Source organism: Sceloporus occidentalis, unplaced genomic scaffold, assembly GCF_023333645.1.
Source record: "Sceloporus occidentalis isolate IW3139 unplaced genomic scaffold, rSceOcc1.0.p SCAF_128, whole genome shotgun sequence".
Taxonomy (NCBI): Eukaryota; Metazoa; Chordata; class Lepidosauria; order Squamata; family Phrynosomatidae; genus Sceloporus; species Sceloporus occidentalis.
The window spans coordinates 2703484-2719234 of NW_028317108.1; the positions used below are offsets into that span (position 1 = coordinate 2703484).

At 43.5% G+C, this 15751-nt stretch overlaps 1 protein-coding gene across 1 annotated transcript in view; it reads right to left on the reverse strand.

Moving 5' to 3' along the window:
- The window catches only part of LOC149281757 (autophagy-related protein 2 homolog A-like), a 66415-nt gene that overhangs the window by 7280 nt on the left and 43384 nt on the right, over positions 1-15751 (reverse strand). Inside the window, exons 25-34 of the mRNA XM_089499053.1 lie at positions 14168-14238; positions 12780-12856; positions 12408-12578; positions 10108-10231; positions 9741-9958; positions 9400-9629; positions 4365-4376; positions 2205-2334; positions 935-1144; positions 452-553 (exon numbers count right to left, since the gene is read on the reverse strand). Of these exons, the coding sequence (XP_089355179.1) occupies positions 452-553; positions 935-1144; positions 2205-2334; positions 4365-4376; positions 9400-9629; positions 9741-9958; positions 10108-10231; positions 12408-12578; positions 12780-12856; positions 14168-14238 (1345 nt within the window). The remainder of the gene's footprint in view (positions 1-451; positions 554-934; positions 1145-2204; positions 2335-4364; positions 4377-9399; positions 9630-9740; positions 9959-10107; positions 10232-12407; positions 12579-12779; positions 12857-14167; positions 14239-15751) is intronic.

Below are 15751 nucleotides of genomic sequence, written 5' to 3' on the forward strand. Positions count from 1 at the left end.
CGAGTGCACTGCACATATACACTATTGGTCCCTTCCTGCAAAGGTTGGGACCACTGAAATACTTGTTTAGAGGAGAGGGGCGCTCAGAAGAGCTACCTAACTTCCCTCCTCACCAGAAAACTCGGACCTTTTTAGGGGGCCCGTCTCCACCATGGCTTTTCAGTGAGTCAAAAATTGTGTATTGTGTCCATCCGCTTCTGCTTTCGCTTTCTGCTTGCGACTGCATTGACAAAACTTAAATATCAAAACCCATTATTGCGTGTAATGCCCTTGAGAACTGAATTGAGATATAACAGAGGCAGAGGATAAAGTTATCAAACTGTATAGAGTTAGAGTTAATAAAAGTAATGGAGAGTTATTAGAAAGAAACGACGACGTAGAAGCATAAATGATAAAAGATGTGACGTATGTATAGGTTGCATGTTAAGAAGAGGAAATAGTGGTCACATACCTGATCAATATTTAGTCTTAGAGGCATCAAGGACATTCGGAGGCAGCATTCGGGTCCCCCCAATCCAGCCTCAGGACAAACATGAAGCGCTTTAATAGAAAGCTACAAAAGAGTATGCAGATTGAATGGGGGTAGTTAATAACAGTTAATGAAAACAATTTAAATTAATCTTAGTTCTATGACTGATCAATTCCCTACTAATACCTCTACCAACTTCCTGTCTGTTACTTTTGTACTCCTCTCACTTAGCTTTTATTTTGTTTGTTTCTTTCTATTCACCCGTATTTATGGTTACAGTAGTCTCTAAATCTCCTACACTTCTTGTTATTACCATCCTGCCCCATTCTTGATTCCTTACTCGTACAGACTAACTCATTCTACTCTTAGTACCTGGGTCTTATATTATCCAAACACACCTTCTCTACCTTACTAATAAAACACATCTGTCGAAGACCCTTGTCAATGACAATCTGCCCTTCTCACCATGTTGGAGTGAGCTCTGCGTGGCATCTTTTCACTGGTGTACAAGTACAAGAACTTGTTGATGTGTGATGTAGCCAGACGGTCTCTAATCTCCAGCTCCTGAACTATAAACACCTGACGGGCAAGAGGGACTTCATCCGGTTCCCCTACATGGACCATCTCTGTTTTTGCTCCAAAGGGTGCTGGATAAGACTCATGCTGAAAGCTCACCTGCGAAAGTTTAAATTTTATTGACGTAAGACTTAGTGTTCTCGCAACATTTTACATGGTTACGATAAGTTGAAGATTTTAGATAATATAGTGTACTGTATATTCTTTCTTCATCCTGATATATTTTGTGGTGATGTAAGTTGTTGGTAGATATTAGTTATGAAGAACAGTCCTTTATGATCCATAGTTAATGCTTTAATATAAAAATAATCCATTTGGTACAATTTACTGTTTAGGGAATCAACATGCAGACATACCTGTAGAAGACAAGGCTTCTACACAGTGGGGTAACCTAGGGCAGAATAAAATTTCACCCTTACACATGCCTGCCCATACACACACACACATGTACTACCCATATACAGTGCCCTTACACATGCCTGCTAATACACACACATATACATACACTGATCTTACACACACCTGTCCATACACAAACATATGCACTGCCCTTACATATGCCTGCCAATATACACACACGTATCCACATACACAGCTCTTACACACAAATATCCACTTCCGTCACACATAAGCGCTACCCATACACACACATGCATTGCTAGCACTCAAGTTGCATTCAGGCCTAAAATGTGCAGAACAAAATAAAAGTATAAAAATGATTTCTTACAGCCATACACACACACACACTACCCATATACACACTAATACACTGCCCTTACACACGCCTGGTCATAAATACACATATATAATGCCCGTATACATGTCTGCCCATACACACATATATATTGAAGCCTGAATATTTCTTTGTATGCATGTTTAAGTGTATGGTGTTGGAGTGAGTGTTTGATCATACACGTGAGTGTGTTACAATACGGTTGTATAGTGTGTGTGTGTGGGTGTGTGTGTTACATTTGATAAGTGTACATGTCAAAACATGGTATGAGTGTCAGGGGTGCGTTGTTTAAGTGTATGCGGTTAGAATGAGTTAACGTATTATTAATGCATGTGTTCCGTCCACGCACTAAAATGAAAGGTAACATTATATGAGAAATGTAAGTCACAGACTTGTACATAATTGTACAGAGATGACAATTCTAACCTTGGTCAGCTGTATCTCCATTAGTATGTCATGATTCCTCCCATTGCCTCCTTGTGTCCGCCATGTGTTTTGGGGGCGGTTAGTCACAGACGATCGTGATGGTGAACCACGGGCACTCTGCAAACTTGTCCTTGACCTGCAGAACAAGAGATTACCAAAGAGAAGATCAGCTCATCAGACATGTTGCACCACACAACACATGCTATCGTTATTCATCATGACCACGCAAACATATATCTATCTATCTATCTCTCTCTATATATATATATACACACACAAGTATATACACACACACAGACAAGGGAAGTTCAAAAAGCTTCAGCGCTTTTATATTTCAGTCGGAAACGGTGAAGGCGGGAGGAGTAGTAATTGGTCGTGTCATGTGACTAGTTGTCTGGCAAGCCGGCTGCCCTTCCAGTTTTGTATAAGAGTTGAAGGTGGCCTCGAAAATTAAAATTGCACCAAAGAGGAACAGAAGGTGTGCCGGGAGCACAGATTCATCTTTGCATGAGTGCTCAGAATAGCAATAAAGTTCTCTCTTGTAGAGTCGTCTACGAGTGGATTGAAAAGTTCGTAAATGGCCGTACTGGTATGACGGATACAGAGCGCTCCGGACATCCAGCTACAGCCCTGACCACTAGGAATGAAGAAAGAACCCTGGAACTGATTTGCAAAGACAGAAGAACAGTTGAAGAGATTGCGGGAAAGCTGGATGTGAGTGTTGGATCTGCGTATGCCCTGATTCATGACAGCCTTAAGTTCAGTAAAGTGTGTGCCAGGTGGGTGCCTAAGCAGCTGACAGAGGAGCATAAGCGGAAGTGCTTAGACGCTTGTTCGCGACACATGGCCCGTTATCGTGAAGAAGGTGGTGATTTTGTGCATTAGATTGCATTGCAAAGAAAGGTGACGAGGTAGAAAAGTGATTTGGTTTTGATGCAATTTGTTTTGAAATAGAGTTAAAACAAAAATGTGAGAGAGAGAGAGAGAGCTAAAAATATACTAATTTTATTTTGTGTTCTAACATGTTAAATAGATAGTATTGAATAACATTTAAAAAAAATCATTTAGGTGCAATGTGGTATTTGACAATGAAGTGTAGCACTGTCGAGAACTGGATTTTCTTTCATATTGTTTATCTGCACATCTGGGGGTCACCGTTGCAGGCAGTTGTGATATTTTGTTTACAGTCCACACTCAACATCATACACAGCTGATTCCTTATGGCAATTTTAACAAAGTCCTACTTATGCTAATGAAGTTACTATAGTTAATAAAGTTAATATATATATATTGTAGGGAACAGCTCACGCATGGGGCGGCAATGACTGTATTCACACAGGTTTCAAATGTAAAGCGTGTTTATTTAGATGCTGTAGGCACAGAGCACCTTGTAAACAAAACAAACTCTAAGCCTGTCCGGCTCTAACTAAACATCCGGATACCTCTCTACAAGCCTAAGGTTTGGCACAAAGCAAAGTAACAGGTTTTCCATAGATAAAGCTTCATACCTGGTGGGCTGCAGCGCTGGCTGTAGCTGCTCCTTCACTCAGTTTCTCCTCCCCCCTTCAAACCTAACAGCCCTCTCTTTTAAGGCTTCCTCCCCAGTAATGAGCTTAGGAAGCCTCACCTGAGGGCTCCTGGGTTTGCTACCGTGCCTGGCTGAGGAAACCAGTTGAGATATATATCCCTTCAACCACTCTCCCATACACTTTACCACAATATATATATATATATATATATATATATATATATATATATATATATATATATATATATATATATATATATAATCCTGCTTGTCTCGTAAATTAGATCAAGATAATGGATAATGGACCTGAACACCTATAAAAAGCCGATTTACATTTTTACAGCTGTTAGATGAATAAGAAAAAGATTTTTTTTTTGCCGAAAAGACATTAGAATAAAAAACAAATGAAAACAAAAGACTTTAATGATTTTTAAATTTTAGACACTAGGATAAGGAAAAAGTGCTGTGTTTTTTTTTTTGGTTTTTTTTTTTTTTTTTTTTTTATAGGGAACTGGATTTCTTCTGGTTCAACAACACAAGCTTGGGATAAATGTGAATCATGTACTAGTATAGTATAGTATAGTAGGTTTTAAAAAGACTTCAGTCCATCAAGTTCAACTTTTCACACATACCTAGTTCTAAAGCTGAACCAAAAGAAGGCAAAAAACCCTAGAGAGCTGTTTATACTGACCCTGTGTCACGTACCGGGCAGGGAGATCCTCCGGTTCTCCTGGTCGGCAACTGCAGCCGCCGCGAGGTAGGGGGAGACCCCCCGCTTCGGCCCGGCAGCCGCCGCGAAGAAGAGGGAGACCCCCCGCTTTGGATCAGCAGCAGCAGCAGCCGCCGCGAAGAAGGAGGAGACCCCCCCGCCTCAGCACGGCAGCCACAGCCGCTACTGGGGAGAGGACTCCCTGCCTCCACACAGCAGCCGCAACCACTGCGAAGAAGGGGGAGACCTCCTGCAGTTTGCAGTTTTTGGGGTTTGCCAATAATAACAGACGTTTCATCCGTGACTATTCTAAGGTTGCGGCTCCTTTGACGGCCCTTATTAAGAAAGGGGCTAACACCCTGGAGTGGTCTGCCGAGGCCATTTCTGCCTTCTCTCGACTCAAGACCAAATTCACCACCGCTCCTGTGTTACGTCATCCTGACCCTCGTCTACCGTTTTTTCTGGAGGTCGACGCATCCGAGTCCGGAGTTGGTGCTGTTCTGTCACAGAGGATCTCCTGCAGTGGCCCTCTCCATCCGTGCGGTTACTTCTCCAGGAGATTCTCCCCGGCAGAGAGGAACTACGACATCGGGAACAAGGAACTTCTGGCTGTCATTCTCGCGCTGGAGGAGTGGCGTCATCTTCTGGAGGGCGTTCCAATTCCCACATTGATTCTCACGGATCACAAGAATCTTCAGTATATTGAGACTGCCAAGTGTCTGAACCCTCGACAGGCCAGATAGGCTTTGTTCCTCTCCCGATTCTCGTTTGTATTGACTTATCGTCCGGGTTCCAAGAATGTCAAGGCTGACACCCTCTCCCGAATGCATCTGCTCCCTGAGGAGGAGGGTCGTGCGCCTGAGCCTATTATACCTGCTACCAAGGTCCTCGCTGCTCTACACCTTCGCTGCCGAACTCCTCTACTTGACCGCATCTCTGGATTACAAGCCCGAGCTCCAGCCTCCTTGCCGGCTGGTAAACTATTTGTTCCTGGACACCTCCGTACCCGAGTACTTCGTCTGTCCCATGGGTCCAGAACTGCGGCTCACCCAGGGCTAGCACGCACCAAGGACCTCGTGTCCAGGACGTTTTGGTGGCCAGAATGGATTAAGGACACTGCCCTGTTTGTTCGTTCCTGTGTCACGTGCGCTGCCAACAAGTCCTCCAGGAGGCACCCCGCTGGGTTACTCCACCCATTGCCTCGTCCTTCGAGGACCTGGACTCACATTGCCATGGACTTAATTGTGGAATGACCCAACTCGAAGGGCTATACTGTAGTCCTGATGATCATTGATCGTTTTTCTAAGATGGCCCACATGATACCTTTGAAGAGACTACACACGGCTTCCGTATTGGCTGACATTTTCATGCGGGAGATCGTCCGTCTTCATTGTGTTCCCACTGAGATTGTCTCTGACCGTGGTACCCAATTGATCGCACGTTTTTGGCGCAAATTCACAAGGGCGTTGGGTGTCACCCTGGCATTCTCATCTGCGTATCACCCACAGTCGAACGGTGCAGCTGAGAGGGCTAACCAACATCTTGAGCAATACCTGCGCATCTTCATTAATCACCATCAGGACGATTGGGTTGACTTACTACCATTAGCGGAGTTTGCTTGTAACAACGCTGTACAAGAGTCTACAGGAGAATCCGCCTTTTACTGCGTTTACGGCCTGCATCCGCAACCCTTCCCTGGAGCTTTTCCGAATTCGCCTGACCCACAGCTGGAGGAGCGGCTGGCTAATATCCAGTCTATTTGGTCTTCGGTGCAGAGGGCTTTGGAGCTGGCTGGTGGTCGTCAGGAACTTCAGGCTAATAAGAGGCGTTCTGGCGCTCCTGCTTACTCTCCTGGGGACAGAGTATGGCTGTCTACTAGATACCTGCGACTCAGAGTTCCCAGCATGAAGCTGGCGCCACATTTCATCGGCCCGTTTTCGGTTGTCCGCCGGGTGAATCCGGTTGCCTATGAACGTTCTCTGCCACGGACACTCCGTATTCCTCGAGTTTTTCACGTGTCTCTATTGAAGCCATTGGTCTGCAACCGTTTTTCTACTAGACCCTCTGCTTCGGAGAATTCTGCCGGGGATACTTCTGGGCGTATTCCTCAAGCTATCCTGGACTGTCGCAGACAACAAGGGAGTCTCCAATATCTGGTTCATTGGAGGGGACTCGGTCCAGAGGATCGCTCCTGGGTTCCTGAAGCTCGATTTCATGCTCCCCATCTCGTGCGTGCATTCCATGCTAAAGGTCAGCGTTGTCCTGGCAGGGGTCGCCCCCTTTAAGGAGGGGTACTGTCACGTACCGGGCAGGGAGATCCTCCTGTTCTCCTGGCCGGCAACCGCAGCCGCCGCGAGGTAGGGGGAGACCCCCCGCTTCGGCCTGGCAGCCACAGCGAAGAAGAGGGAGACCCCCCGCTTTGGATCAGCAGCAGCAGCCGCCGCGAAGAAGGAGGAGACCCCCCGCCTCAGCACGGCAGCCACAGCCGCTACTGGGGAGAGGACTCCCTGCCTCCACACAGCAGCCGCAACCACTGCGAAGAAGGGGGAGACCTCCTGCCTCTGCACAACAGCCGCTGCAAAGAAGAGAGAGACCCCCCGCCTCTGCACAGCAGAGGCAGCCGCTGCCATGGCAAGGAAGACCTACCTCCTTCACGCTGCGTTCCCAGCAGCTTCAGGACAGGTCCTGTTCTGGTGTCCGGACACGTTCTTCTTCACGCCACCTAGTGGCGCCTGCAGATACTACATCGACCTATATGGGGAGATTACGAAATCGGCAAACACAAGATGGCCGCGCAGGAAATGACGTAACGGCACTTTGAAGATTTCCCGCCAAATATTCAATTGGTGCCTAAACGCCTGTGCCTATTTAAGAGACTTCCTGACTCAGAGACATTGTCTTCTGATGGTCGTGCCTATCTCGGTAGTGCCTATCTCAGAACGCGTTCCTGTTGTTTATCTGTTATTTGACCTCGGCTTATTCCACGACTATCCTGCTCTCCGGTATCCTGACCTCGGCTATTCCCACAACTATCCTACTCTCCGGTATCCTGACCTCGGCTATTCCCACAACGTTCCTGCTCTCCGGTATCCTGACCACTGCTCTCTGGAGCATCCTTTGCCAGTCCTACCTGACTTCGGTGTCTCCTTGTACGCTGTGACGTGACACCCTGTATGTATTTGTACAATGAGATCAGATCTCTTTTCAAGTGAAAACAAGTTCAGTTTTTCTAGTCTTTCTTCATAACTAAAATAAAAAAAAAAAAAGGTATAAAAATACCTTACTGGCTTTTGCAACCACTGACTGGCACTGCACTTTGTTGCCAAGTCTATGGTCCACAATTATACCCAAGTCCTTCTCTTTTTCTGCTATTCCCAATGCAATGCCTTTTAGTACCAAAATGCATTACCTTACACTTCTCTATATTGAATCGCATATGTCACTTATTTGCCCAGTCCCCTAGTTTACCCAAATCATTCTGAAGAGAAGCTACATCCTGGTCAGACTTTATAACCTTACCTAATTTTGTGTCATCAGCAAACACAGATTTGACTTCCAATATCTATTGCAAGAATGTACTGTTATTTAAAAATATATGAGCATTACACTTATGAAAGAGGCCTGGTTAGACCTGACAGCCACAAATGGTTAGGGGAAAATATTATAGACAAGTTAAGCTAGAAACTGGCAGAACATGTATATCTAACAGTTATGCCACGATGGCCCAAAATCCCCTCGTTCTATTTTATTATGTGTTAGGTTACATGGTCCCAACACATTCTGCAGGGTTGACGCAAAACTTAGCGCTAATAACTAAATTCTGGAGCACTACTGAAAGCGCGGCATGTGCGCAGACCTGCGGCGGCCATATTTGTAGTCTTCAGCTGTATCCCGTTAGCCAGAAGGCCTAGAAATGTAAGCAATTAAAACTAATTTACAAGATAATGTTTAATCGATCCACTTGCTGGGGAATGACCAGTGCAATGTATACGGGAAGCATGTGAAGCAGATCTGTCACTTTTGTGATGACAGATGAACGCTGACATATAAAAATGGCTTGAAATACTAGCTTGCAATTCATTCTCACTCCAGGTCGCCAAACAAATTTACAAACTTAACATACTTCAAGTTAATTTCTAGAATTCCAAAATACAAGGAGCAAAACAGGTCAGCCTGCTTTCTCTTGCCAAGTTCCTTGAACCATCTATTAAGAAAATTAAACATTAAAATTCTAAAAAATTCCAGCAGCTTAGTGTTTTAAACACCATGTACAAGTTTTGTTAACTATTTCTGTCTCAAAGGAATGAGTAGTGCAGTTCCATTCGGGTGCACTGTACAATCTCTTGGCACCAGAAAAGCTAGAAAATAAAAATAAAATAATTTACCGCTAGTTTATCTAATTATATAATAATTTAGACTGTACAAATTTTAGCAAGTTTGGGCCTCATGAGCAGCCTGAAAGCAGCACCTTTGGTTAGCACATCCGACATGACAGCTGATATTTTAAGCAAGAAAGCTGTTTTAAGAAGCCTTTTAATGGAATATTCCACATTTGTGGTATTAGATTTTACATTTGTTAAGTTGTTTTATGGAAATTATGGGAAAACTCCACCTATATAGTGATGCTTAATTTTAGTCTTCCCAGCAGCAGCAAAATACTGTTTTATCAAGCAGAAATTTGGAAATGTGCATTTTTTACATGTCTTCATTCAAATCATTAATTAGATTACTGTAATAAACATCAACACATAATTATTGGGTGGGTGAAGTCCCAAAATATAAAATTAAAACAGGAATTCTTAATTGAATTTAAAAAAATCAGACTTTATCGAGTACGTTCACATAATCTGGAAAAAATCCCTAGAGGTTACTGCTTTGTAGAAGTATATTCCAGATTAAAACAAGGACTTTCTAAGTAAGGGGTTAGAAACTAATCAGCTACCTGGCTCCGGTCTTACCTTGGCGACTGTGCCCGGGCTGAGTTTGCTCTGCAATTGCTAAAATCCTTTCCACCGTACAGGTGCCATACGACAGATATCTCCCGCAGCACAATCCGGGTCTCCGGCACAGGGAATTTACTCGGTGGCTTCAGGATGTCGGTGCTGCCCAGGGGTCGTGAAAAATGCCCGTCCTTGACTAGAATCGGACTATCCACCAACTTTCTTACCACAGGTTCTCCATCTTTAGGCTGGGGAAAGATTGTGATTAACAAGAATGGAGAAATATGACAGTCAAGGTCATTACATGGAAGTAAATATGAATAAACATATTTCTAAAAGGGACATGGGTGTTTACTCACTGGCACACCAATACCAGGTGCATCCAGGATGCAAAAGTCATCGGTGTCTGTCAGCTCACTATCGCCACTAGTGTCTGAGAGGCCAAGGCTTTCCTGGGAGACCCGTGCTTCCGGCAGCGGAGGCGACGGAGAAATCATCTCACGTCTTTGTCCTGACTTAATTTCTTCTGGGAAAAGGTAAACTGATACAGGGGAATTCTGACGGATGAGAGGGTCTCCTGAAAAACAGAAGTTGTAGCATCAAAAGGGAAGACCTGCCTAGATACTGCTGCATACTGACAGACATATATAATATATATATATATATATATATATATAATATAGAAACTGCAAAAAGCCAAAGTTTCACCCTTTCTACCTCACTCACCGGCTTCAGAGCTTTCTTTGTTATTTTTTCCTGTGTCTATAAGAGCATCAGTAAGGTCTCCCTGGTTAATTTGTGCAGTTTCAGCGGGTAAACATGGAGGTAACGAGGAGGGGCCTTCTGGGGGCTGCAACAGAAAAAACAAATTGCTAATGATCAGTCAATCAATTAATGGTGATTTATATATAAAGTATCTAGGACATCATACCAAATTCTACTGGATCTAGACAAGCTTGGTCCTTAAATCAAGGATTCCTGAGTTGTTGACTTTCACAAATACCCAAGCAACTGTAAAATCATTTGGAGGCGTACATTTAAGCAAGAAAAAGGACACATCTACCACATTAGTAGATAAAACAGGTATTTAGTGTTCCTATTTATCTACGAGATAAAAGGAAGCAGGAGAGAAAACAATGTATGTGTGACTGAGATTAGGGTTATATCATCATAACACACTTTGTTTTCTATACAGGACATTGCTACATCGCAGATGGGTCTCTATAAAACAGTCTGTATGCATTTTTAGAATACAAAACAAGTAGCGAGTTCAAGAGTTAAACGGTGGATATTTGAACTACAGCACTTGAGAGTGCAAAACACAGCCAACCGGCCAATGTTTGCTCGACATCTGCAGTATGGTATGTGGGAGATCTCCCACCCCCCCTCCACCCCCAAACTTCGAATCCAAACAAGGACTTGTTTATCATTTTAGGTATGATAAGGTAAGGCTGTTACTAAAGTGCTCTCTGCATGCAGAAATGAAAAGCTATAATTTTCCACCCAAGCTAGAAAAGATATAAATCAGAGTTTGTTATCTAAACAAAGAGGCGTACTCAATGATCAAAATGATCCTTTTTTTCCTTTACTTAAAAAAACAAAATATGGCGCATGCTCCAAGCTCGGCTCAACTGAGCATCAACATCATTATTGTTTATGTCATCAACATATACAAAATATATAATGTGTAGACAATCAAAGCTAAAGTGGCTTGAAAAATATGTAAAATATTATATTCCAGCAAAAACAAACTCCATCTGAGACCGGGATGGAAGTTTTCTGCAAAACAAAATCAGAAACTTTCTATTTAGATGGAAAAAGAATTTGTAGACCACTTTGCAGACACACCAGACAGGTCTGTCTTCATTCCCTTACCAGGTCAACTACAATAGACCTGAGGCTAAGAAAAATTATATGTCAAAGTTCTCCGGCAATATCAAATGTAATCATATTTGGCGGAGTTGCACATTTACCACATCTCCTCATTAACACCTCAAAATACTTGCACTGCACATTTTAAAAACTCATGAGGCAGGAAAACATTTGATAAATGTACTTAAGACTAAGTGCACACCAAGCAACATCTCCAAGAACAGTGCTTGGTTACTTTCCCGGCAGCATCTTCCTAACTTTAGAAGATCAGTAAATTAAACCAGGCAGCCCATAGTAAACATAATGGCTGCAATATTACCGGAAGACCCCTTTGTGATGTTTAATGGATGCTTGGGCCCATCTTGCGTGGCCTACGATGCATTTTATGGCATGCAAATGGAAGCATGTATTTTATAGTTACCGGAGTTTCATGGAACCTATATTGTGTTTGGGCAATCAGGCTCCCTGTAGAATCCCTCCCCAGGTGCCCACTAACGCTCTGGAGGCCAGACGCATGCATCTTTAAAAGTTGGAGTGCCGGGATATAACTTTTACATCTCAGCCCTCAGCTGTAAGGAAGGCAGTGGCTGGTGGTACTGCTCTGGGTTAGGCCTAGGGCAGCGCCAATGGTACGCCACCGAATAGTAAAACTATAGTGTTCATGCGAGTGGCTGCTGCTACTTCTATTGATTTCAATTGTCACTCAGTCTCCACTCACTTGAACAGGAATTCTTTTGAGTATGTGGAGGGGAAGGTCATTTTCTAATGCCTATAAGTAAAGAATGCCTGCACTGATTCACACGCAGTAAAATGCACTATATGTAAAATGGACTCCAATATGAGTGATCATTTAAACATCTACATGTTGAAATGTTTATGCTACATGTATGTTTCAAGATACGTTTAGTTGCGTACTTTTCTCCCTTCTCTTTACTCAACATGGAGCTTTACCATGTTAGCCATGGAAAGAAAATAAGAACATTAAGCTGAGACCTTAACTTGCTAACTCAATTGAATTAGCTTTATCACATTTGCTACATCATTACCATCTGGAATGGATCTTTCTGCCTATTAAACATAATAATGTACTACAGGTAGTTACTGGTGTTACTGATGATGTTGGGCTATTAGATGTCCTAGGAGAGAGCTGCTACCTGAAGTTTCTGTCCCGCGATCTCAGTGGGTGGCTCAGGTTTCGGAGGGCAGTGCAAATCCCCATTGTTCATCACGTACTGGGTAAGGTTGACCAACGTGGCACAGGAGTCGGCACAGGTGTGTATGTGGAGGACGTTGTTAGAGCAGCGCAGTTCAAAGAGAGGCTGGGACTGAAATAGAGTTTAACTGTTAATGAAGAGTGGATGAAACTAAAACATAGAAAGAGTTAAAGAAGGACGTGGGAGTAGTCAATAAGGAAGAAAAAAAATGATGTGAGAAAAGAAACGAAAGAAAGAAATTGAGACAGAAACAGATAAAGGAAGAGCGTCAGGGAAAATCACAATCTTGTTTCCTCCCACCCTGATATTTACCAGCTTTGAGGATGTGTCCCCCTTCCATGTAGTGATAACCAACTCCAAAAGGTCCACATCCAGAACACAGACAAAATCTAAGGATAACCAAAAATAGTAAGTACGCGATTGGGTCAATGCGGGGTAGTAAACACACAATGTTCTCTTTAGGCCCAGAGTCTTTTCCAGGTAGGTGCTACTTCAAAATACATAGGCTGATGTTCTTGTTAAAACATATAATGCGATAATTCAACTCTTAATAAAGCAGTAGCTAAAGAGGCAGTCAGTTTCACACTGGGAAGTGGAACAAATAAGTAAATAAGTAAACTGAATGTCCAATACCCTCCTTGAAAAATGAGATCCATGTTTGTTTATTGTTTATTTTCTTGCTATAATTTGTGCTTCTCACAACGACAAGGAATAATATATTTTAAGAAATTGAGAAAAAGTATAATTTTTGCACACTCCAGTAGGTACAACACCATAAAAGATGGCCTCAAGGATCAATGGTTTTCTTTGGGTCATGTTATGCTCCCTAATAGACCTGTTCATTCAGAGTTATACAAATTTTAATTGTAACAAAATGTATTAATTCCTACGAATGTCCAAAAGCAAGAAGGGTCCCTAACGTAAAAAATACAAAGCAGAGAACTGCGCATTTGTTTGCATTTTGTTGTTTTGTTCACTCTCAACCACTTATAGTCACAGTCCTACTCACTCCTTTTCACTCTCTCTCACAAGATTGGAGGAATGGGGGAGAGGCTGTCCCCGCTGCGCCACCCTTTTACGGAAACACTCTAAAAAGGGCAGAATTATGTAGACAGGTTTGCAAATTTGCAAGCCACAGAGACAGCCCCTCCCCCGTTTCTCCAATCAGGGGAGTGTGTGCAGAAGTACTCCGGGAGGCCACGAAAACAGAGCAGATAGAGGGGAGAAGAGGACAGAGAAGACAGAACAAAAAAAGGGGGACTGCAGGAAAAGAGACAGGTTGACAGAAAAGTTAGGGAGACACTGAGAGAGTGTGAGAGCGCGAACGAGTGTGAGAGCGCGAACGAGTGTGAGAGCGCGAACGAGTGTGAGAGCGCGAACGAGTGTGAGAGCGCGAACGAGTGTGAGAGCGCGAACGAGTGTGAGAGCGCGAACGAGTGTGAGAGCGCGAACGAGTGTGAGAGCGCGAACGAGTGTGAGAGCGACAACGGATTTCATTTCCAAAATGGAAAAAGCCCTCAGAAATGTGTCTAAAAACAAAGGGCAGGAAATTAAATTAATTGTCCAAAAAACAAATGGACGAAAAACTAAAAGAAAAATTCATCTGAATCGTTTTAGGTTCACAGGCACAAGTCTTCTCCTTACCTTACTGCAATGATGTCCAGAAGATTAAAAAAACAAAACGATGGCGTTTCACTTACCTTTCCTTAAATCGGTAATATCAGTGTCACATTTATCTGACAGGTAAAGGGCAGAGTCGTCTAATATAAACCTACAGCAAAACAAAATACATAAAATCAGATTTATTACAGAAAAAAAATCAAGCTGTTAAACAATAAGATGTCAAAATAGTAGATAAAAAAAAAGAAGTTGAAAATATGCAGATAATATAATATGTGGTTAACGGGGGACAGGAAAAGATTGTGGTGTGACAGTTCAGAGACCTTATCCATGTACTGTTGTAATAAGAAAGACACAACATCAGTGACATAATTCAAAACGCTGCACCCTCTTTGTGTTAGCCCTTTGTACATGTATGTATACTGCTTAACTTCTAAAATGGCAGTGTGGGAACATAGTACTCCACATATGTGGATTAGGTACCCTTTTCTGTACTGGGTACTAAAACCCTGATGTTGAATATTAAACTAGAAAACTGTATCAAAACTGATAAAACGTATTTTATGAGAGCTAAATAAAATTTTTAAGTAAATATCTCAGATGATATTGCACTCAGTGATATTACTAATTATGATCTACACGTCCCTCTCTAAAAGATAATTGTCATAATCCATAACTACTACACTGCCCTTTTAATCAGATGGCTTAATAATAATCTCCCTGTTGTTATTTCACCCCAGAGCTTGGGGCCTCATGAGATTGGATATATATCTTTAAAGTCAGTGAGTGCTATTTTAAGTTACGAGTGCCTCGCAGTATCCTACAGTAGAGCTAATAGTGCTGTAATATGTTCATAATTCCCTGAGGAAGCTCCCAGAGCATTAGCCTGTTTTCCAGATTAATTTGATGGAACTTTTAAAATGGAAGCTTCCTGGCAAAAAGATGTACGCCCTTTATCCAGAGTAACACATTAATTGGAGGTATAGGTCTAAAATATGGCTACTTCTGTAAAACATATATACCGTATTGGCCCGAATATAGGCCGCACTTTTTCCCCCCACTTTAAATCTTTAAAGTGGGTGTGCGGCCTATATTCGGGGTCTAGTGCCCGACGCCCGGGACATGCAGTTCCGGGCGCCGGGCAGGCAGCAGGGTTAGGATACAGATCCCCCGCAGCGGTGCAGGGGACCCGTATCCTACTCTCTGATACTCTGACAGCCTCCCCTGCCGGCACTTTCCACAGGCGGAGTGCCGGCACGGGAGATTGTCTAAGCGCATCGTGCAGACGTTTACCAGCTGCGACGATGAGCGTGAACGACCACCTCCGCTGCCGGCACGTCTGCTCGGTGTGCTTTAACAATCTTGTTAAAGCACATAGTGCCGGCCCCACAAGACACACGGGAGTCTTCTTTGGTAAGTTGTTGGGGGGGCACATCTTGGGGGCAGAGTGGCAGCGTGGCAGCGTATCTCGAGGGGGGGGCAGAGTGGCAGCGTATCTCGGGGGGGGGCAGAGTGGCAGTATATATCGGGTGGAGGGCAGAGTGGCAGCAGATCTTGGGTGGAGGGCAGAGTGGCAGCAGATCTCGGGGGAGGACAGAGTGGCAGCAGATCTCGGGGGAGGGCAGAGTGGCAGCAGATCTCGGGGGAGGGCAGCGTATCTCGGG